Source organism: Echeneis naucrates, chromosome 8, assembly GCF_900963305.1.
Source record: "Echeneis naucrates chromosome 8, fEcheNa1.1, whole genome shotgun sequence".
Lineage (NCBI taxonomy): Eukaryota > Metazoa > Chordata > Actinopteri > Carangiformes > Echeneidae > Echeneis > Echeneis naucrates.
In genome coordinates, this window is record NC_042518.1 from 2,037,815 (window position 1) to 2,058,027 (window position 20,213).

Sequence of the window (20,213 nt, forward strand, 5' to 3'; positions counted from 1 at the left end):
TTTTAAATATCTATACTTTAACAGCAGCTGTGACTATGAACATCAGTGATGTTGTTCATTAATCAAACCTCTCCCGTCCTTCTCACCTTCAGGACTTCCTCGTTAGTATAGTGGACAGTATCTCCGCCTGTCACGCGGAAGACCGGGGTTCGATTCCCCGACGGGGAGTAACAATGCTTTTTTTTTTGTTTTTATTAACGTTCCTCCAGATAAATAAAAATTTGTCCGTGGAGTTCAACAGCGCTTTTTCTTTCCCTCATCATGGTTGAAATCAGACAGGAACAAATCTAATATTTTATCCGTCTGCACATTCACACAGTAACTTCTTTTTATGATTTCATTTATCAGAAATAATAATAATAATAATAATTCCATTTCAAACCTTTTCCTAATAAGTATTTGATTTATTCTCATTAACATTTGTTCAGTACTCCCACAAAAAATATTGTTTTTTCGCAACGACATCGGTTAATAATTTGTAAATATAAATATATAAAAATTACAATACAGATTATGATTAGGTCATAGATACTATTTTACTATCTGAACTATTTTTGATATAAAAAATTAAGGAAATCGTTAAAGCGAAATTAAACGTAAGTTCGTGTTTCCGGAAGTGACGTATTGGATCGTTGGGGTCAAAGTTGACAAAAACGGTGAGGACTTCCTTTCCTGTTAGCGGCGGCCGAAACAGCATCAGTGAGTCCAACTTAGCTTCACACAATCTTCATCCATCGGCTTCCATCTGCCCATTTTAACGTTCTTTATCCCTCCACATCTGTGCCGGTTGCTCCTCTCTCTCTGTTGATTTTGATATTTTCATGAATTTTTACCGGCTGTGATTAAAAAAAAGAAAGATAGTGCAATGCTTCGTCCCCTTACAGTCATTTCCAACATGGCGGCCTCAGTTTGGATCTGAGCTGCTCTGTTAAATTTCCTTCTTTTAAATCCACAAACTGCGCGTTGTTCCCAGTTTAGTGTCAGTTCAGTTAAACTATTATCGTTCATTATTGTCTGATAATGTCCGAGCTGTAAAGACACTGTTTAGGTCAGTGACGTTAGCAGGATGCTAATGCTAACGTAGCCCCAACAGGGCTCCTTCAGTTTCACCGAGGCGTTGATTTCTTTTTGCACCCATCGTGTTGAATTGTGTCTCTTTTTCTGGCAGATATGGGCAAGTTCATGAAGCCTGGGAAGGTGGTGATGGTGCTAGCTGGACGCTACGCCGGGCGTAAAGCTGTCATCGTCAAGGTAAGACTGAGCTGACCGTCCGGAGGAAAGGCTGCTGTGTTGGTCTGAATGTGAGGAGCAGACTGTGGGGACAACCAGGTGAAACCCACAGACTCACACTGCTGCAAATATTCATCAGAAGACTTTCCCTCTGTAAAATCTGCAGCAAAGATGTTTTTAGAGACACTGAATTTGTTTCTTGTGCCAGCTGAAGCCTCTAAAGTCGAGTTAATCTGGACTAATTCATAAAAGCTTTAATACGTTAGCAGGCTCGACAACATTAAGGCCTCAAACAAATAACAACTAAGCCATCTGTCAACTGTCTGTCTGGTTATAGCACACGTCAAACCCACGTTTCAGAAACAAGGTCTTCTCAGAGGCAAATAAAGCAGCAGTGTGGATGGACTCGCTGGTTTTCAGTCCCTGTTTCTCTTTCCAGAACATTGACGATGGAACCACTGACCGCCCGTACAGCCACGCTCTGGTCGCAGGCATTGACCGCTATCCTCGTAAGGTGACCACAACCATGGGCAAGAAGAAGATCGCCAAGAGGTCCAAGATCAAGGCCTTTGTCAAGGTGTTCAACTACAACCACCTAATGCCCACCAGGTCAGTGATGATTTTTCGAGTTTGAGAAAGACTGAATATCTTCTCTTTATACAACTGAAAAGAGCTGCAAGGTTTGATGTTTGAGGACAGAGTTAACCCCCCCTTTCACCCTGAGCACCGAGGATGTGACAGTTTGGAAATTATTGGAGAGAAATTCACAGAGAAATGGTGGTGGTGTTCTGTATTTATGTGCCAAAAGTCCCACGAAAAGGCAAAACCAGGAATTAATTAGAATATTAGCTTGTTTTTTTTTTGTTTTTTTTATCCAGAGGAGGAAGGAGGTGGAATTTCAGTTTCATCCAAAAAACAGTTTTTATACTGATTTTTATATTGTTTACTTCATATGTCACATTAAATGGAAGAAACCGGTTAAGTAAACTTCAAGTCTATAAACTCGTTTTAATCAACTCCAGTTTTTTTGTCTTTTAGCAGCAAACAGCTCTTATTGCTCTGCAAACTATTGATTCCTTCAATTTCATTTAACACCATAAAGTTCACTTTCAGTCCAGACACAGAAGGAACTTGAGTCTTCCTGTGTTTGATAGATGCTTCCTGTACGTGTTGAACTCACAAACAAGATGCTTTATTAATGTGGACATTGTCAGTGAACTGAAGAGAATCCAAGCAAAGTGATGAAATTAAACTAATTTTGTTGTTTCGCTGATTTTATGTAAGAAACATGAGTTCCTTGACTGAAACTGCTCAGCTGTGTCCACCAGCTTCCAGCTATTAGTGTCGTCATACAAAATGTAACTGTCGTCAGTTGGAGGGTCTTAACGTCGCCTCCTTTTCCTTCAGATACTCTGTGGATATTCCTCTGGACAAAACTGTTGTCAACAAGGACGTCTTCAGGGATCCTGCTCTCAAGCGCAAAGCCAGACGAGAGGCCAAGATCAAGTTTGAAGAGAGGTGAGTCCGCATCACAAGAACCAGCCCTCTGTCGTGGCGTCACCGAGTGTCTGTTCAGCTTTAAGCCCATTTAAAACGCAAACATCGAAAACAGAAGTCTTTAATGTCTTCTGACCAACCTGCTCTCATTTATCAACACAAAGCAGAAAATAGTGTGAACAAACGTTTGCTTTAAAAAACTTCTCTAAAAATGCCAGAACGTAACTTATCAGTGTTTGGTGATAGTTTGGATGAGCCAAATTAAAATTAAATGTTCCATTAAAAATATCACATAAACTTACTGGAGTTTTTTTGTTTGTTTTTCAGGTACAAGACAGGCAAGAACAAATGGTTCTTCCAGAAGCTCAGATTCTAAATTCTCTTGGTTTCACAAATAAATGTTTAAAAAAATGGATGCTGACTGTTGATCCTTTTTCTTTTCCTTTTTTTTCCAATCTGGACAAAAGAACTGTCTGAATTCAGCCACATTGTGCCTCTCATTGTTGTATTTCCTGTAGAACTATGATTGTTTTCAGGCTGATCAAGTGTTTGCTTCTGTTATTAAGATCTGAGGATAAAAATAGGACATTGAAGCTGCAAGCAGTGATGAACCCCCGACATTAAAGCTGAAGGTTTCGCTGTGTGACGGCTAAATCTGTAAACTTCGTCCCAGAAACACAAAGTTAGACACCACAGGAACCAAGCATGACTGAAACACAACCTCTATCCTTATTAGTCATATTATGTATAACTGTTACCTTTTAATGTAAAAACTAATGTTCCACATCTGTTTTCAATAAGATTAGACACTTTATTGATCCCACTGGGGGACATTGAAAGGCCACCGCAGCACAATGGAAGAGACCAAACTGAGACGGTTTCAGATAAAGAGATCAGTGATGTCAGAACTGCAGCTGGACAGTCTGATGGAGGTGAGAAGCGTTCAGATGAGCTGCTCATCTGTCCTTCACCCTCCACTCAGCCACTGTTCTGTTCTGAGTCCAGTCCAGTTTGTTCATGTGGACCCAAAGATATTTGTTAGAGCCGACAGTCTCCACCTCCTCCTCACCCTGGACGCTGACTGGGACAGGTCTCCTCCGGTCCCTCCTGTAGTCCTGGGACAGGTCTCCTCCTCACCCTGGACGCTGACTGGGACAGGTCTCCTCCGGTCCCTCCTGTAGTCCTGGGACAGGTCTCCTCCGGTCCCTCCCGTAGTCCACCTCCTCACCCTGGACGCTGACTGGGACAGGTCTCCTCCAGTCCCTCCTGTAGTCCTGGGACAGGTCTCCTCCTCACCCTGGACGCTGACTGGGACAGGTCTCCTCCGGTCCCTCCTGTAGTCCTGGGACAGGTCTCCTCCGGTCCCTCCCGTAGTCCACCTCCTCACCCTGGACGCTGACTGGGACAGGTCTCCTCCGGTCCCTCCCGTAGTCCACCTCCTCACCCTGGACGCTGACTGGGACAGGTCTCCTCCAGTCCCTCCTGTAGTCCTGGGACAGGTCTCCTCCGGTCCCTCCCGTAGTCCACCTCCTCACCCTGGACGCTGACTGGGACAGGTCTCCTCCGGTCCCTCCTGTAGTCCACCTCCTCCTCAGTCTTGCTGATCTGTCCTCTGTACTCAAACTCCAGGTATTGATGTAAAAGGACTTTAATTTAGAATTTTTAATCTGTCTCTGCAAAGAAACTACATTAGATAGAAATGGTGGGTTGAAAAGGTATAATATTGACCAATATTTTCAATATTTCCTTTGAATTAAATCTAAAAAAAAAAAAAAAATCAATGAATGAGATGTTCGTGAATTTGCGTTTATTTCGTAAAGCGGTCACATTTCCGACAGCACCTGAACGCAACATCGCGTTAACGCCCCCAGACGGAGAACGGTGAGACGTTCAGGGACTCATGTTACCGGGAAAAAGAAACTGAAAGGATAAGTGGCAGACAACCGGGGGTGAGTTGACGTCGAGCTGCTTTTAAATAAAATAAAACTCAACATAAACTTCGTAATTTCACTTAAACGCGTTAAAACAACCGCTTCAGTTCAACACGGACGTTTTCAGCCATTTTCTTTAGTTTTTACTGCTTTTCTAAGGCTTTTTGCTGAGACGCCGTTTTGTTTGTGTGAATTGAGGCCTTCAGTGTGTTCATATCAGGATTTAACCGTGTTTGTGATTTGGACAGCATGTTAAAGCTTTAATTATCTGTGTTACTGCAGATTATTGTGAGCATGTCTTCTGATGAGGTGAGTCGACATTTAGTTTCTCATTTCTTCTTCATCATATTGTTAAAAATCAACATTACACACATTAATATCAGTAAAGTTTCTGTCTCTTGGTTAAATTTGAGTCCAAGTGTGTAAAACTAGTTTAACTTTTCAAATGACCCAACGTTGTGTGTCTCACAGTTTGTAAATTTGAGTCAGCTTGTGTGTCTTTGTGTTTCAGGATTTCTCTCTGGTGTTGGAGCCGTCAGAGGAAACTTTAGAGGGAATCCAGAATTTAATCAGCAGCTGCAAAGTGAGTTTATCTAAAAAAGGACTGTGAATGTTCTTTAGTTGTCCACACTTGTAAATTAAATATATTTAAGTTTTTAAAAGCGACTCTGGGAAGCAGAGATGGATGTTTATATTTATATTGTGTATATTTATGATGAAAACTTTGGTTACATGCAGCTTTACTTCTGTGTGCACAGAAAAAATATGAACAGCTGATCGAAGAGCAGAAGGAGCTGATCAACGCCAGAAAGGACTCTCAGGAGATGACTCAGAAGTTCAAGGTTCGTGTGAAGAAGCTGAGCCAGGAGATGGACGAGCAACAGAAGTCCAACGAGCTGAAGATGGAAAACGAAAAGGTTCAGAAGCTCAAGACTTTCTTCAGTCAGTTTATCTTTATTCGGAATCGCATGGCAGCAACAGCTCCTTTGGAGGAAGTTTACACTAACAGATGAAAATTTGGCTTCCACCTGAATCAGTTTCTTGCTGCTTTGTGTCATCACCATCTCTGTCTGTCCTGCAGAAGAAGCTGGAGTCACTGAAGTTGGAGCAGCAGGAACTCCTGCAGGAGATCCAGAAGGTCGAGGCCGCCCTGAAGGAGGAGGACTCCAAGAGCAGATACCTGAGGCAGCAGACTGACGTAGGTCGAGGCCGCGGCACACGCCGGACTCTGCAGAATTCTGTCACTGAACTAGATTTGGTCATTTTCAGGTTTTGACCGCCGTGCCAGAGAGGAAGGTCGTCTTCGACGGGAAGACGGTGGCAGAAGACGACACACAAATGTTTGAAATGGAGCCGCGGATCGTTTATCCGATGGAGGGGGGGACGGCACTGATCACATTTGAGGAGCAAGTCGGTGAGTTTGTGTTTTGATCCACTTGGAACTGAACTGATTTACTTTTTGTTTGAGGAAACAAATAGTTATTTTTAAAGCACCTATAGAACCCTCTTCAAGGGTTTATATAAACATCCAACAAGTTCAAAAGGGAAAAAATAAATGTTGATATTAAACAGAAGAATGTTGAACTTAATCTGTCAGTGAGCCCTTTGGAGCAGAATTAGAAAAGAAAATGTTTCCAGGAGAACCTGAATGCTGGAGAACCAGCAGGGGAACTCTGTTATCAACCAGTCCACCGAATCCAAAGCACAAATCTGTCGCATCTTCGCTGCAGCAGAATTGTTTGAGGATTCATTTTGGTGTAACACTCTGAAATCTAGTTAAACTCAGATTTTGGGGATGTTATTAAATCTGTTGCAGGTAATTTGCTGTTATAGTTTTATTTGATTTATTTGATTAAAAGTAAAATGAAGCCATTAAACACATTTCTACTGAAGTGATTGAATGTTTTAGATTTGACCACCAGAGGACGCCAAAACTAGCATTTTGATTGTGTTGGAAACCAGAGAAGAAAACTTCCTTTTCTTATAAACCTAACAACATTTTACAATTTAGATTAAAAAGGTTATTCATTTATCTTTTTATGTTACTGCAGTTCTTTCTGTGGAGTCAGAATTAGAAGATGATACGTTTTTATTGTTTACCTGAAATAAATAAACCTGAACATAAAATATAAAGTATATGAGCTGTGGCTGGTTGTTGTTTAATCAGATTTTCTGTAAATGGATGGTTGTTTTGTAAAAGCCATGTTTTTATATTGCTGAACTGGTTTCGGCAGCTCTTCTGAAACCCTGAATAATCCGAAATTCCTTCTGCCATCAGTGGCCGAGAAGATCTTGTCCATGAAGCATCATCAGGTGGATCTGGGCGGCGAGTGCAGCATCACAGTGGAGTCCAGACCGGTTCAGCTGATGCTTCCTCATCTGGTGGAGGTACGACAGACTCTGAGGTCAGCCGCTCTGAAGTCTCCGTCGCAGCATTAACGTCTCTGTCTCCGTACAGATCGACTCTGAGGTTTGTCCTCAGCGGATTTTAATCTCCAATCTGCCCAAAATGGAAACAGACACTTTGCTGAACAAGCTGGAGATCCATTTCTCCAAATCCAAGCACGGAGGTGGGGAGGTGGAGGACTGTGAGCTGCTGCCAGACTCCGGGACTGTCGTCCTCACGTTCGTGGAGAAAAACAGTGAGCAGAAAACACTGATTTCTTCTTTATAGTTCATAATTCAAGTTTCATCTCCTCTCTTTCTGCTTTTTATCATTTTGTCTTTACTAACTTGTCTTCATTTTTAATGTCTCACAATTTTTATCTGTGCTTTCGTTTCTTTCATTGTCTGTTTTCTGCTAAAACACTTTGTTACGCCTTCTCTTCGAGACGTCTGATTGGGTTGAATGTTTGTGGAAACTGAAGGACAGTTATTGTGAGACATGCGTCCTCAGTGATGACACTCTGATCAGTTGCCAGAGGTTTGACGGACAAAGAACACCACGAAGTGAATCTGGGGCAGAAGAAGCACAGAGTGAGAGTGACGCCTTTCCTGAACGGAACAATAACGAACCTGCAGGTGAGTGTTACTCAGACGCCACAGAGTTAACTCAAAGACCTCTGGATTCATTCTGGACTGCTCCGTTTTCCTCTTCCAGACTAAGATGTCGGTGTGTCCTCGGACGGTGCTCCTGAGGGGGATCCATCCTGTCATGGACCAGGAGACTCTGCAGGACCTGCTGGAGATCCACTTCCAGAAAAGCACCAACGGCGGCGGAGAGATCGAAGCCTTCCTCTACAACCCGCTGGGTCAGGAAACCTCCGCGGTCTTCACCGGCATGGCCAAAAATAAAGAGGAAGAATAGTCGGAGAAAAAAAACCACCTGAGGTTCAGGATGCGTCACTTCTCTTCAGATGGAAGTCAGTAACTTTATACTTCTTAAGGACCTCCACTTCTCCATCAGTGCTCAGGATTGTAAAACTTGTATTAACAGATAATTAAAAAGGTTTTTTTTTATATGTTGGTAGTTATTTAATAATAGATAAAAGCACCATAAACACAGCGTAGTTGCTGTAAACTCATAAATTAAGGAGTCATCTGTATTTTATGTTTTTGTTGTAACGCCTTTTAGCTCTGTGTAAACCAGTGGATGAAATCAAATGGGTTAAGGTTAGACTGACATTCTTCTTTTGCTGAAATCGGTGGAACTAAATCTATGAAATTATGAATGAAGCTAATTTTAAGAAACCATCTGTTTAAGCTCTTAACGTGCACAGAATCGGTGTCTGTAGTTTAACTGTGATGTTTCTATTATAGATCACACATTAAAAATGGAAAAAGTCACGCAACTCAGTTCATGTTTATTGTAAAAACAACAGCCAAGTAAGATCACATAAAAACTGAATCCAGCTAAGTCGCTCAAACAGGAAAGATGAAGAGCAGCGAACGGACTGATGTCAGGCACTTCGAGGAGAAAGACAGGAGTCAAACAGTTTGTGTGGAAAAATAAAATTACATTCAAAGAGAAAAACCAATGAGGGAAGCACATGAAGCTATTAATCACAGCAAATACACCAGAGACAGCCAAATAAGTCGGCTAATTTAACATCAATAATCAGAAAAACGTACAATTTAAAAACCTCTAAAATAACGACCATCTATTTGTTGCTATACGTTGTTTTCATGAATCAGTAACTTGTGCAGGATTAACCCTCCTTTCTACAGCATTTAGTATCACTCTATGGTTGTGTTTCTTTTTTTGTGCAGTCATGTCCAACAAGCCTAAAAACTGTTTGCGTTTCCGCTGTAAAAATCTGAGTCACACTCAGAAACAAACCTGACAGTGCAAACTCCAAAAATGGCCCCATGCAGATAATCAGCCTCCTACAGACTGAAAAGTGTCGCTTTGTGCCAATGTAAAGAGTAAAATCCAGCTCAGGTGATCACCAATGTTTGTGCTCTGAGCTATCAGCAAGTTAGTTTCCAACAAAATACCTAAAATCAATATGACCTAAAATCGATCTTCCTTTAACAGTTGTTCACCCACACCTCCAGGTAGAAGGTTGTGTCGAGTCAAAGTGTTTCCTGTCGTGTTAATATTGCTTCTCTAAGCGAGACGTCAGCGTCGAAACCACCAACCAAGTTAATATGAGGAGACAAGAGAGGTGTCCGTCTGCTCGGCTGTGAGAAAGCAGGAGTGCATTAGTGAGGAAGGGAGGGAGGAAGGAGGGCGAGAGGGGAAGGCTGGTTGTCCAAACTGGAATTACGGGATTAACTGTTGATACTGGCATGTGCAAAGCCGCCGTTTTTTAAACGACGATCGGCGCCCACTCGCTCGGTTGGCGTCCGTACTGGGTGAAGCAAGAGCGGCGAGGGAAGAGAATAAAAGAGAAACACGTTAAAAAAAAAGCAGAAAATGTTTGTTTTGCCTCAAAGTGAATGGAAAAGTTAAAGACGCAACAATCAGCTGATTATCAGGGTGTTTTCAGTCTTTTATTAAAAAAAGCATTCCAAACCGCTGCAGTTTCAGCTCTTCCCAATGTGAGCGTTGTGAACATTTCCAGATTTAGGACTGAAAACTGATTGTGATGAGAAATCTAAACTCATCAACATCTTTTAGGTGTCGGAGTTTCCACGACGAATAGAAACGTGCAGCGTTTTGAAAGCTGTTGTATTAAAGCCGAGCGTGAAGCATTAGAAGCAGACATACCTGAATGTCACTCAGTTCTTTGTGGAACCTCTTCGCCAGATACGGACCGTTCTGCATCGTCGGGATCTCATAAGTCTGAGAGGAAAAGCAGAAGCAGATTTCAGTCTGAACTGAACAGGAAATAAAAAAAACTTATCTGGAATAAGTAGTCTGATGACCACCAGGGGGCAACGCTTCTCAGATTGTCTTACTTTGCCCCACTGAACCACAGAATGAAGGTTCTGAAATCCAAGGTGAACATGAACCCACCTTTCCCCTGTAGAGGAGGCTGCCGACGGGACTGACCACGCAGGCCGTCCCGGCTCCAAACACCTCGAGGATCCTGCCTTCATCCAGAGCCTGCAGCAGCTCCTTCATGGTCATCTTACGCTCCGTCACCTGGAACTCTCCCTGCGACACACAACGCAAACAACATCAATGTGGATCTAACATGAAAAGAAATTTATTTGGTCAAAACCTGAAATGTAAAGAAAAGAAAGCTGAAAAGCTTTGAGTGTTGTCTGGGATTTTATTTTTTTTTTTCCTACTTTATCTGATCCATTGATTGTACTTAAAAGCAGAATGTCGAATGTGAACATGAAGGCAGCGCGGAGAAACGCTGACGGCAGCTCAACACAACCGTTGACAAACTGCCTTTTGATCTGAAACTTGTATTTGAATGTGGAGTTTTCTACTCTGGTGGTCTTACCCAGCCTCTGGCGAGCTCCAGCAGAGACTGCCTGGTGACTCCGGGCAGAATGATGCCGTCCAGCGGAGGAGTCACCAACTCTCTCTCTGCAGACACAAACAAACATGTTTCATCTGACCCGACAAAAACCTGCAGGAAGACTCCTGAGAGCGTTTGAGAGGCCGACCTCCGTCTGTGTTGGTCATGTAGATGAAGAGGTTCATGGTGCCGACCTCGGTGATCTCCTCATCCTCGCCGTACAGCCACAGCACCTGCTGACAGCCGCGCCGCAGCGCCTCGTGCTGCACCATTATCGTCGGGCTGTAGTTCCTGCAGAAAGGACGAGTTGTGTTTAAGGAAACTACACACACAAAGTAAATACAAAGAGGACGCACAATGAGTCAGAATTAAACAGCAGGTTGGTTCGTTACGAGTTTGTGTAAACATAATTTATTAATTTTAATTTCAATTTGTTTGTTTTCCCAAATATCACAGATACAGCTGTTGGGTCTGTTTAAATGATTTTCTAAAGAGTTTGGTCTCGACCTTCTCTGTACGTAAAGGGACTGGATGTAACTTATGATTTGGTGCTGTACAGATAAACAGATTTAATTTTGAATGTAAATATATTTTGAGCTGTGTGTGAACCCGTCACATCAGGCTGGGGGGGGTGATGTGTACGCTGCTGCTTTGAAGAGCGGAGAAGGTTTTGTTGGCCCATGAAGCGCCGTTATGTAATCAGTCTGGGCGGATTAGGTGTGACACCAAGATACCAGAGTCATGTGGAAACCGGTCATGATTACAGGCTCGGTGGATGATTATACCTTCACAAACAACTTTTTCCAAACTGAGAAAAAAAAAGTCTCCTCTGCTCTTTTTTTATTTCTATCGTGGCTCAAAAGAGATTTCTTCTAAGTGTGTTATCAGCTGCTGTGTTCAGAACGCTGCTCACCCACAGAACGTCTATCTGCCACTGCAGGGGGACAAACATTTGCTTGTCTCAGTGCAGTTTAAATAGATAATCTAACTTTAGATTTCACGCACAAGCCCTGACTTTTAACAGTTATTTTGTAGGATCAAAGCGATGACCACTTCATTAATGGAAGACAGCCGGTTGCAGTGCAGCTCTTCCCTGAACAGATGATATCAGCAGCTCTGTTTTCTAAATGTTCCAGTCGCTCTGATACGACCTCCATCACCTGTTATCAATATCTAACAGCAGAAGAAGCTCTGCAGAGATGGAAAAGTCGTATTTATTGTGGGGCAGGTATCCTGCAGACTAGACCAGACCTGCAAAGACAACAGACTCACCCTCCCATTTTATAAGCCCCGACGCCTCCCTTCCACGATCTGACAAATGAAGGGTCGGCCAACAGAGACACGGGATTAAAGGAGCCCGTGGTGAAGTACGGTCCTACGGGGCCAACGATAACAAAGATCATGGCATTTCCTGCGCGGGACACGCCAAGAGATGGCTGAAAGAGAGAGAGAGAGAACATGATTAACACACGGGAGTGTCGGCGTTATTACGTTACACCAACAGTCACCAGTCTCATCATTGTTACAATAAAACCTTCAATTATCAAGACACTGACACCAAAGAGATCACCAAAACTCACCTCAGTTCCAATGTAGGTGGGTCTGATGTAGAGGCTGGCGTCCTGGGAGTAGGGGACCCACTCCTGGTCCACCTCCACCAGCTTCTTGATGCACTCCAGCAGCTCACCTTTATCAAACAGCTGCAGAGGAAGCAGACGTTCATATCATGTTCTTTAAAAAAAAAAAACTTTAAAGAATCCAGTAATCATTAAAACTGAAATATATGAAATGAGCATTTGACTGCAGACACACTGAAACCAGAGTGACAGGACATATCTCCCTTTGTGTGCCTGCACATACCTGAGAACAGGTAACGCTACCATGAAGAAAAAGTCTTGCCAAGTTGTTTTTTTGTGTGACAGTCTGTCTGAACAAGGCTTTAGTGTTTAATGGTGTTTTACAGGCTTTTCATAATAAAACTGAGGGGCGCAGCTGGTCCAGGAGCGGGGGAGGGGGAAGCTGTGTGTGTGAAGGTTTTGTAAAGAAGCAGTAGAAACTCACAGGGAGGCAGCTTCTCTCGGTGCTCCGGTGCATCCTGTCCATGTTCAGCATCGGCCTGAACAGACGTATGTGGTTGTCGACTCCACGGAAAGCCTTCATGCCTTCAAACAGCTGGAGAGAGAAACACATTTAATGAGCAGACCGGACAGACTGCAGCAGCTGGTTACTCTTTAACGAGGAAGGACTCTTCATTTCTCCTTCAACTTTATCAGCACTTTTAAATACGCCAACAACACAATAAAAACCATCGCTTCATTTTCCGCCTTCCTGATCGGAACATAGAACGCCGTACTACAGGGATCGTTCATCAGGGATAAGATGAATTGCTGCATGTTCTCCTCTCTCACCTCGACAGAGTAGTGCAGGGCCGAGCTGGCGGGATGCAGCGACAGGTTCTGGAAAGGTTTGATCTGAGGAGCCTCCCAGCCGTCCGCCTCCGACCAGTTGATGATCAACATGTGGTCGGAGAACTGTTTGCCGAAGACCAAGTTGGAGGTGTCGGGCTTCGGTCTGCATGCCTTGTTGTGTTCGATGACGAGATCTGATGCCTGAGGTGGAGACGGACGAGCGAGCAGGAGGAAAGTGGAGAGGGAAAGAAGTGGGACAAGACAAGAGCAGGGCCAGCGACGGATACAGCAACTGATTTTAAATTGTTGTTACTGAGCATGCATTTTAAGGGCAATTAGTGGAGCGAGACACACACAATAACTTATCTGGTCAATGAGACGATATGAATCAAGTCCAATTAAACTGAATTAAATAATTACAACAGGCAGGCAGTGAGAGAAAAGGAAGAGGAAACAATTTTAAATTCAAGTTAAGCATAAAGGAACAAACTCTTCTTTTGAAAATATTCTGCTTCCTTCCTCTGTAAACCCACATGTGCAGTCAGACAAGACTGCAGAGCCAGTTTATCTGGGTAAATGTTGCGTCACCTGCTGAGAAAGAAAATTTTATTTTGTTTCCCTTGTTACCTTGAAGGAGCTGGCAAACCGCAGGGAGCCTTTGGAAAGAGACAGGGCCTGAGTGAGTCGTCCACTGAGTGCCTGCAGAGGAAAACACGACAGTTAAAACAGCACAGTAACCATGAAACACACTCAGATGGGCAGTTTGTTGGATACACAAAGCTCACAGCGAAACAGCAATGTCACACAATGCCAGACATTGTGTGTCTAAAAGCTTTTGAGGGTTATAAGTGTGTGTGACTCGGCACCAATCGGTCCACAACTCCCAGTATGAGCTGCTTAGTGCTCTACTGTAAATAATATAAAAATAATAATAAAAAAAAAAAAAACAGCCACATGTGCAGGCTACTCTGGAATATCAGGAAGGCAAGGTGAGGAAGTTTACAGCTATCAGAGGCGGGAAGGAAAATGGAGGTGGATTACTGTGAAACACACCTGATGGGCCTCCAACAACATGAGCCTGCTGCTGAAAGAGTGCAACACAAAGTGAAGAATTGTGTAGTCATGTTATTCCTGTGGCTGTTTGACTTTGAAATGAATGAGTCATTCAGGACTAGATATTAAATATTACATTAATCTCAGACTTTCCTGAGGTTTATTTAAAATCATATCACTACCCAAATAGATGCAGCCAGGTGTCACCAAACAGGGACAGAGATCAGTAAAAGTTTTGTGTGAGATGCTTTTTACATGAATCCGATCCATCCAACCTTTGTCCTTTAGCTCATCTGAATTTGAGGTTTTGCTCATAAATAAAACTTTAAAAAAATAAAAATAAATAAGCAATCGTTAGCATTGACATCAGAATGCAGCAAATGTTAGTGAGCTTCAATAATAACTCCCATCTGGACTTCCTGCAAGACTGCGTTCACAATTTAACTTAATTTATTTTACACAACGACACTGTAATAATCTGATAATTCAGCCACAATAACTGTCTATCTAATAAATACACCGTGAATTAAAAATCACTCATCTGTTTTACTTTGATCGAGCTGACGAGAAAGTTGAGCCGCGATAATAATAATACAAAAAATTAATTGTGAAAACTTAAGTCAGACCTTTTGCACCGGATGTTCCCGAATCTGTCTAAAGAGTTTGTAGATGAACATCAGAGCTACGGCAGTTTTTCAGGTTGACTAATTTCTCTGCCGATCTTCTTAAAAATTTTATTTTCCGCTTCTGCGGACGGAGTCTGGTTTAACCTTGTCCTCCGCTCGGCGCTGTTCCGGCCGGGCCGAGTCGGAGCGTCGGTCCGGGGACGGCGGCCGGCCATCGGGGTCAAACTCGGCCCGTTTGAGGGGACACCTTCCCCAGCAGGGGGTCGATGTAAACAGCCAACAAACGTCGGTCAGTGAACTCACCGTCTGCAGAGCCGCCATGTCCGCTCCGTTAGGATGAACCGGATTATCTGTCCGGGTGGAAACAAACCGGCAGGTCAACTTCAGTTCCGCTTTGAAACAGGAGACTCCCTGAGCTGAAGGAAAAAGACCCTCAGTGTGTGTGTGTGTATAATAAAGTAAATAAACTACTTCATAATCCTGCAGATTGTCTCTTCTTTAAAAAAAAAAATCCGTATTAGTAATTTAACTTCACCTGAGCTGTTCTGTGCGAAAACCAAAGTTCAGGTCAGAGAGAGGAATAAATGATTCATATAAATCCAGTTGTAGTGGGAGTTTTATTGGCTCCATTCAAAAAGAGACAGGGGGGCGTGACAAAAGAACCCACGTCATTGGTGCACCGCAGTCTCTGAAGCGTGCGTGTGTGTGTGTGTGTGTGTGTGTGTGAGCGAGGGGTGGGGGTTACTCCAGGCCAAAGAGGTCGAAGCTGATTGGACGATCAGTGGGGAGTGGATCAGGTCAAGTTACACAGTTGGTTCACGTCCTAAAACTGAACCAGGAAATCTGTGTTAATCTATTGGATCAACTGTTTGTTATGTCCTTTAAGCAGCACACGAGTGTTACAATAATCATCTTAAAAAAAAAAAAAATTAAAAAAAAAGAAGAAATAATCGGCTGAGCCAGCTGATCTGCAGCCATCAAGGGGAGCGGCGAGAGCAGAGCAGGTTGGGAGGTCGGAGGTCATCATGATGGGATCTGACTCTTGCAGCCATAGTTGAGTTCAGCTCCTCCGCTCAGCAGCAGGTCTATCCCGGTGCAGAAAGTGGCGTCGGCGGCGAGGTAAAGGGCGGCCAGGCCGCACTCGGCCTCGCTGCCCATTCGACCCATCAGCTGTTTGAGAGCGAAACGTGTGATTATCCAGTTTGTGTGTCTTTACACGCTTATCTTAGTTCCTGCTCTGAGGCCTAAGGAGTACATTCCTGAAGTTAAACACAACTCCACGCAAAAAAAGCAAACAGACAAGTTGTTCAGAAAGCCAACTATAATGTTAAATTCATGATTATCGTTTAAATAAACTGGACCAAACAGGACCAAGACAGATTTACAGATGAAGCCATGATTTTAGAGGCCTGGTCAGATGTTTGTCATTCTCTCCATCATGAATAATGAAGTCTTTAGGAGCCGCCGGTGCCTCCGAGGCCTTTTTCTGAACTGGCTGTAGACATTAACAACCCAAAGGACACGCCTGCTCGAGTGGCAGCTTGCATCATTAAAATATTAACACAACAATGTTGAAAGAAGTGAGAGCCGTTACTGCTCACTTCTCTGGGGACACACAGATACCGACGAGTCTCTGGGTGTGGATGAAACACACAAAAAGGAACAAGTTCTTATTGTGTTACTGTGTCCCGATGTACAGACTGGATCCTGGGTGCTTTTTCTGACCCGAGGGAGAAGATTTACACCATAGTGCCAAAAGTATTCAATCACCTGCCTTGATTCGCATATGAACTTAGCTCTCAGTCCTCCACCCTGACTCATCTTCCAAAATCTCTTATTATGGTGGTGTACCAAGAGATTTTGGACAACTCCATGTCCTCAACTTTGTGGGAAGAGTTTGGGGATGGCCCCTTCCTGTTCCGACATGACTGTGCACCAGCACACAAAGCAAGGCCCATGAAGACATGGATGAGAGAGCTTGGTGTGGATGAGCACACTCCTAAACCTCGTGGAACGCCTTCCCAGAAGAGTTGAAGCTGTTATAGCTGCAGAGGGTGGACCGATGTCATTCTAAACCTGAAGAAGAACGGGAAGTCCCTTCAATTCATATGTGAGGCAAGCAGGTGAGCGAAGACTTCTGGCAGTGAAACGTGTCTCATTTCACCTCAGGAATTCAAGGAATCGTCAACATCACAAGGTGAAACTTCTACCTGACACATCTCCGCCTGTCTGTCGGACGTTAACAATGTAAACATGTCATGGGGGACTGGTGGCGGCTCACCTGGTGACCAATTACCACCAAGACACACCCACAGTAGCCCTAGATTTAAATCCCAAACCTGGCTTAAATATATTTATGCTAATTCATTTTGCTGACCAAAAGGTTTTCAGTCTGCTCCGAAAATGTACGGCACATTTTTCACTTTCCTTAAAAAATTTTAACAAATGAAAACCAAACAAACAAACAAAGAAGTATTTTACTAAACGAAACATGATTGTTCCTGTCCACCTGCTCTCTGTGTGAGAACTCACCTGAGCATTTTCTCCAGTTTTAATGGCCACCGCAGCGTCGGGACTCTGTCCTGCTAACTCTTCCCACAGAGGCGTCATGACGTTACCTGGAGAGATGCTGCAACAGACGCCATAAGGGTGTTTTTAAATCTGTAGACAAGTATAACTGAGTACAAATAATAAAAAAAGGCAAAGTAAACTTAAAAACTTTTTTTGTTTTATGACACTGATGAGGAGAGCTGAGAAGAAGAGCTACAGAAAAATTAGATCATCATTGTTCATTCCTCAGATTTATTTTCTGACCCACCTGTTGCTGTTTTTAAATTGGTAATTGTTGAAACTTGCTTATGTTGGGACCTGCCGGACTAAATTAACTCCAAATAAAGTAGTTTAGAGAAAAACACAGTGATTCCTCATGTCAGATGCAATAATAAGTAAAAGCTTTCACTTTTTATACTTGAACTACATTTCTTTATCCCATTTGCAGTTTTAGCTTACTGACATTTTGAGGTTGATTTTATTTGTAATCAAATATTTTTTGTTTTTTTACTCCTCTTCCCTGTTGTTGAAAAAGAAAACTAAATAAAATGGATTAACTATGAGAATGATAGTTGTGAAAGCTCCTTTAATTACAACCGATGGACTGTCCCAGTGTGAACTCAAATGAAAATGTGATGAATCCATAAATCCAGTTGGACTCACCAGTTCACTCTCACTTTATATCGACTCTCGTCCACGGCCATCGCCTTTGTCATGGAAATGATCGCCCCCTGGTGGATCAGACATCATGTTACATTAATACAATGGTCAATATTAAATAACAACAGCCATGAAATAAATCTAGAGATACTCAAATTAGACAATATATGTAGAGATATAAATATATTTTTATATGAATGTGACATCTGGAAATGAAAGAATAAAAATATTCCCTTAATGTTAACATAAAAAGCTTTATTCATTCATTGAACCATTTTATTGGCTGAATTATCTATTCATATTTAGATATTTCTACATTAATTACCTGATCCATTTATTTCATAGCTGTATTCCCTCATTTGATATTGTATGAAGTATCCAGAGTTTCCTGGATGATGGACTCGCCTTGGTGGCCACGTATGGAGCAGCATCTTTTTGCCCGATGCTTCCGACCAGGCTGGAAACATTTATGATGTTGCCCTGACGCTGACGCAGGTACGGCAAAGCAAACTGCAGAGAGAGCGAGACCTCGGTTAATTCAGAGGTCTTATGTTCTCCACATACTGAACCACCGTCGGCAGGATTTACTTTAGAGGCCAAGAAGTAGCTGATGAGGTTCAGATTGAGCAGGTCTCTGAACTCGTCTGCTGTCGTGTCATCAGTGGGTTTGTGAGGTGGGTCTGAGGAAGAAGATAAAAAAAACCAAAACAATAAAGACAAAAATAAACAACAACAACAACAACAAAACAAAAAAGCCTGCAATGGACCGGCGCCCTCGCCCAGAGTGAGCTGGGTTTGGCTCCAGAATCCGCCGCAACCCAGAAACAGATAAGAGGTAGAAAATGAGTGAATGAATAAATAAAACAAAAAAGGTTTAACAACTTCATTGTTTTTCCTGTTTGAGGGAAAGAAAAAAATAAAAAAATGTGAGACTCACGCCACCCAGCATTGTTGACCAGGCAGTCGATGTGTCCGTGGCGCTCCACTGTGACATCAATCAGTCTCTGCAGAAACAAAGACACAATAAAAACCAGCGACCAACAAAAGAGCCGCAACAGAACCACCACCAGTTCACCCTGACGAGACAGAGGGGCTGCTGACTAAATGGTTTTCACAATAACGGCTGCTGTCTTCACTTTGATTTTTACTGTGCAAAAAGGACAACAAATAAAAACATGTCAAACAGAAGTGAACAGACTATATAATGAAACATTAACAAACCACAGAAGAGAAAAATGAAAGGGCAGCGAATAAAAATGTGTCTGAATTTAATCTGACGTTAAAAGGAATTTGGTTCGACTAGTTTGGGGCAGAAAAACTGCAAACATGATGTCACATTTGCATTTTAAATGTGGCTGTGGTGCATTTAGGTGAGAGAACACAACAGTGTTTAAATACCTTGATGTCATCTTCTCTGGAGATGTCACAGCTGATGAAGGTGCAGGCACCTGGACCTGCTTTGTTTAGCTCCGCCTCCAGAGCCTCACCTGCTGCACCTGCAGTTAGATTTTTAGAGATCATTTTAGGATGAAATCATTCAGAGTTCAGACATAACAGATGCATCTGAAATCATATTAATCACAAACTCTTTCCCAAATGACGGTAAAGTCATCTGATATATATATATATATAAAAATCTAATTTAAAGTGCAAAAAAAAAAAAAAAAGTCGAATAATTTCAATATTACTCACTTCCTCTGGCACAAAACACCACGTTTGCTCCATTTTCCACTGAAAACAAAAGATTTACATGTTTATTGATCCACTTTCTGTCCTGAACACAAACAAACACAAATGAAAGATTCAGTACCGAAGACTTTAACGATCCCCCGGCCGATCCCTTTGGACCCTCCGGTGACCAGAACCACCTTGTTGAGATAACGCAGCGACATGTCGGTGAAAATCAGGTCCTTTTTTTGTCAAATAAAATCAAAGGAAAATGTCGGATCAGCTGCTTCCTTTCACATGAACTTCGCTCAAAGTTCCCCAAAATCATGAGGTCTGCTGTGCTGCCTTCAGGGACCGTCGGGAGTGTCGGAAAGAGCAAACGCTTTATAGTTGCAGAAACAGGTCACTTAGAGGCATTTATAGACATTTATCCCCAGGGTTAAAAAAAAAAAGAAAAAGAAAAACGGTGTGAACTTTGTCTCAGAAGTAGGAATTTACTTGAAGATTTTGAAGGCAACACAAAGTTTCAGTGCACACACACACACACACACTGGTGTAGGCTTCCTGATGTGTCTAAAATAACCTCACATCCAGATTTACGTTGAATATACGCTGAAGTGTCCTCAGTCAGGTCAACTTTCTGCACAGTTTTACTTGCCTTCTTCTAAATCTGTGCACAACTCTTGTTTTGATCTAAAATAGATGATGACAGCGAAGGCTCAGTTTGTGGCC

General features: G+C 42.7%; 4 protein-coding genes and 1 non-coding gene across 6 annotated transcripts; 3 read left to right on the forward strand and 2 right to left on the reverse strand.

Moving 5' to 3' along the window:
• The first annotated feature begins 96 nt into the window (after positions 1 to 96).
• trnad-guc (transfer RNA aspartic acid (anticodon GUC)) lies at positions 97 to 168 on the forward strand. Its single transcript has one exon. It is a non-coding gene; the product is annotated as a tRNA-Asp (tRNA).
• A 490-nt stretch (positions 169 to 658) lies between these two features.
• On the forward strand, positions 659 to 3,142 carry rpl27 (ribosomal protein L27). The gene is made up of 5 exons (XM_029508207.1): positions 659 to 699; positions 1,169 to 1,251; positions 1,670 to 1,839; positions 2,638 to 2,748; positions 3,055 to 3,142. Exons 2-5 carry the CDS (start codon positions 1,171 to 1,173, stop codon positions 3,101 to 3,103), a joined length of 411 nt encoding a protein of 136 aa, XP_029364067.1. The 5' UTR covers positions 659 to 699; positions 1,169 to 1,170; the 3' UTR covers positions 3,104 to 3,142.
• Positions 3,143 to 4,639: 1,497 nt separating this feature from the next.
• On the forward strand, positions 4,640 to 8,449 carry ifi35 (interferon-induced protein 35). Its single transcript, XM_029507783.1, has 10 exons — positions 4,640 to 4,676; positions 4,941 to 4,967; positions 5,170 to 5,241; positions 5,417 to 5,575; positions 5,740 to 5,856; positions 5,928 to 6,072; positions 6,937 to 7,046; positions 7,117 to 7,300; positions 7,573 to 7,679; positions 7,759 to 8,449. Exons 2-10 carry the CDS (start codon positions 4,953 to 4,955, stop codon positions 7,963 to 7,965), a joined length of 1,116 nt encoding a protein of 371 aa, XP_029363643.1. The 5' UTR covers positions 4,640 to 4,676; positions 4,941 to 4,952; the 3' UTR covers positions 7,966 to 8,449.
• bcat2 (branched chain amino-acid transaminase 2, mitochondrial) lies at positions 8,442 to 15,273 on the reverse strand. 2 transcript variants are annotated; one of them, XM_029507781.1, is made up of 12 exons: positions 15,139 to 15,273; positions 14,907 to 15,019; positions 13,552 to 13,623; positions 12,925 to 13,125; positions 12,578 to 12,688; positions 12,097 to 12,216; positions 11,789 to 11,952; positions 10,665 to 10,807; positions 10,499 to 10,584; positions 10,060 to 10,200; positions 9,811 to 9,885; positions 8,442 to 9,451 (listed from the first exon to the last, which is right to left on the reverse strand). In XM_029507781.1, exons 2-12 carry the CDS (start codon positions 14,922 to 14,924, stop codon positions 9,410 to 9,412), a joined length of 1,173 nt encoding a protein of 390 aa, XP_029363641.1. In that variant the 5' UTR covers positions 14,925 to 15,019; positions 15,139 to 15,273; the 3' UTR covers positions 8,442 to 9,409. The 2 variants fall into 2 exon arrangements, with proteins under 2 accessions (XP_029363641.1, XP_029363642.1); XM_029507782.1 differs by lacking the exon at positions 15,139 to 15,273 and having other exon boundaries at positions 14,907 to 15,111.
• A 302-nt stretch (positions 15,274 to 15,575) lies between these two features.
• hsd17b14 (hydroxysteroid (17-beta) dehydrogenase 14) lies at positions 15,576 to 19,833 on the reverse strand. The gene is made up of 9 exons (XM_029507785.1): positions 19,624 to 19,833; positions 19,506 to 19,544; positions 19,212 to 19,309; positions 18,751 to 18,817; positions 18,402 to 18,493; positions 18,219 to 18,323; positions 17,817 to 17,884; positions 17,136 to 17,232; positions 15,576 to 15,773 (listed from the first exon to the last, which is right to left on the reverse strand). Exons 1-9 carry the CDS (start codon positions 19,703 to 19,705, stop codon positions 15,627 to 15,629), a joined length of 795 nt encoding a protein of 264 aa, XP_029363645.1. The 5' UTR covers positions 19,706 to 19,833; the 3' UTR covers positions 15,576 to 15,626.
• Between the last annotated feature and the right edge of the window lie 380 nt (positions 19,834 to 20,213).

Coding starts and splice junctions, on each gene's coding strand:
- rpl27 (XM_029508207.1), top strand. CDS start 1,171: ATGGGCAAGTTCATGAAGCCTGGGAAGGTGGTGATGGTGCTAGCTGGA. Junction 1,252..1,669: donor GTAAAGCTGTCATCGTCAAG/GTAAGACTGAGC, acceptor TTCTCTTTCCAG/AACATTGACGATGGAACCAC. Junction 1,840..2,637: donor AACCACCTAATGCCCACCAG/GTCAGTGATGAT, acceptor CTTTTCCTTCAG/ATACTCTGTGGATATTCCTC.
- ifi35 (XM_029507783.1), top strand. Junction 5,857..5,927: donor ACCTGAGGCAGCAGACTGAC/GTAGGTCGAGGC, acceptor GGTCATTTTCAG/GTTTTGACCGCCGTGCCAGA. Junction 7,680..7,758: donor GAACAATAACGAACCTGCAG/GTGAGTGTTACT, acceptor TTCCTCTTCCAG/ACTAAGATGTCGGTGTGTCC.
- bcat2 (XM_029507781.1), bottom strand. Junction 12,217..12,577: donor CCGAGAGAAGCTGCCTCCCT/GTGAGTTTCTAC, acceptor CTTCCTCTGCAG/CTGTTTGATAAAGGTGAGCT. Junction 11,953..12,096: donor CCACCTACATTGGAACTGAG/GTGAGTTTTGGT, acceptor TCTCTCTTTCAG/CCATCTCTTGGCGTGTCCCG.
- hsd17b14 (XM_029507785.1), bottom strand. CDS start 19,705: ATGTCGCTGCGTTATCTCAACAAGGTGGTTCTGGTCACCGGAGGGTCC. Junction 19,545..19,623: donor GGGGATCGTTAAAGTCTTCG/GTACTGAATCTT, acceptor TTTTGTTTTCAG/TGGAAAATGGAGCAAACGTG. Junction 18,494..18,750: donor GGTCAACAATGCTGGGTGGC/GTGAGTCTCACA, acceptor CTTCTTCCTCAG/ACCCACCTCACAAACCCACT.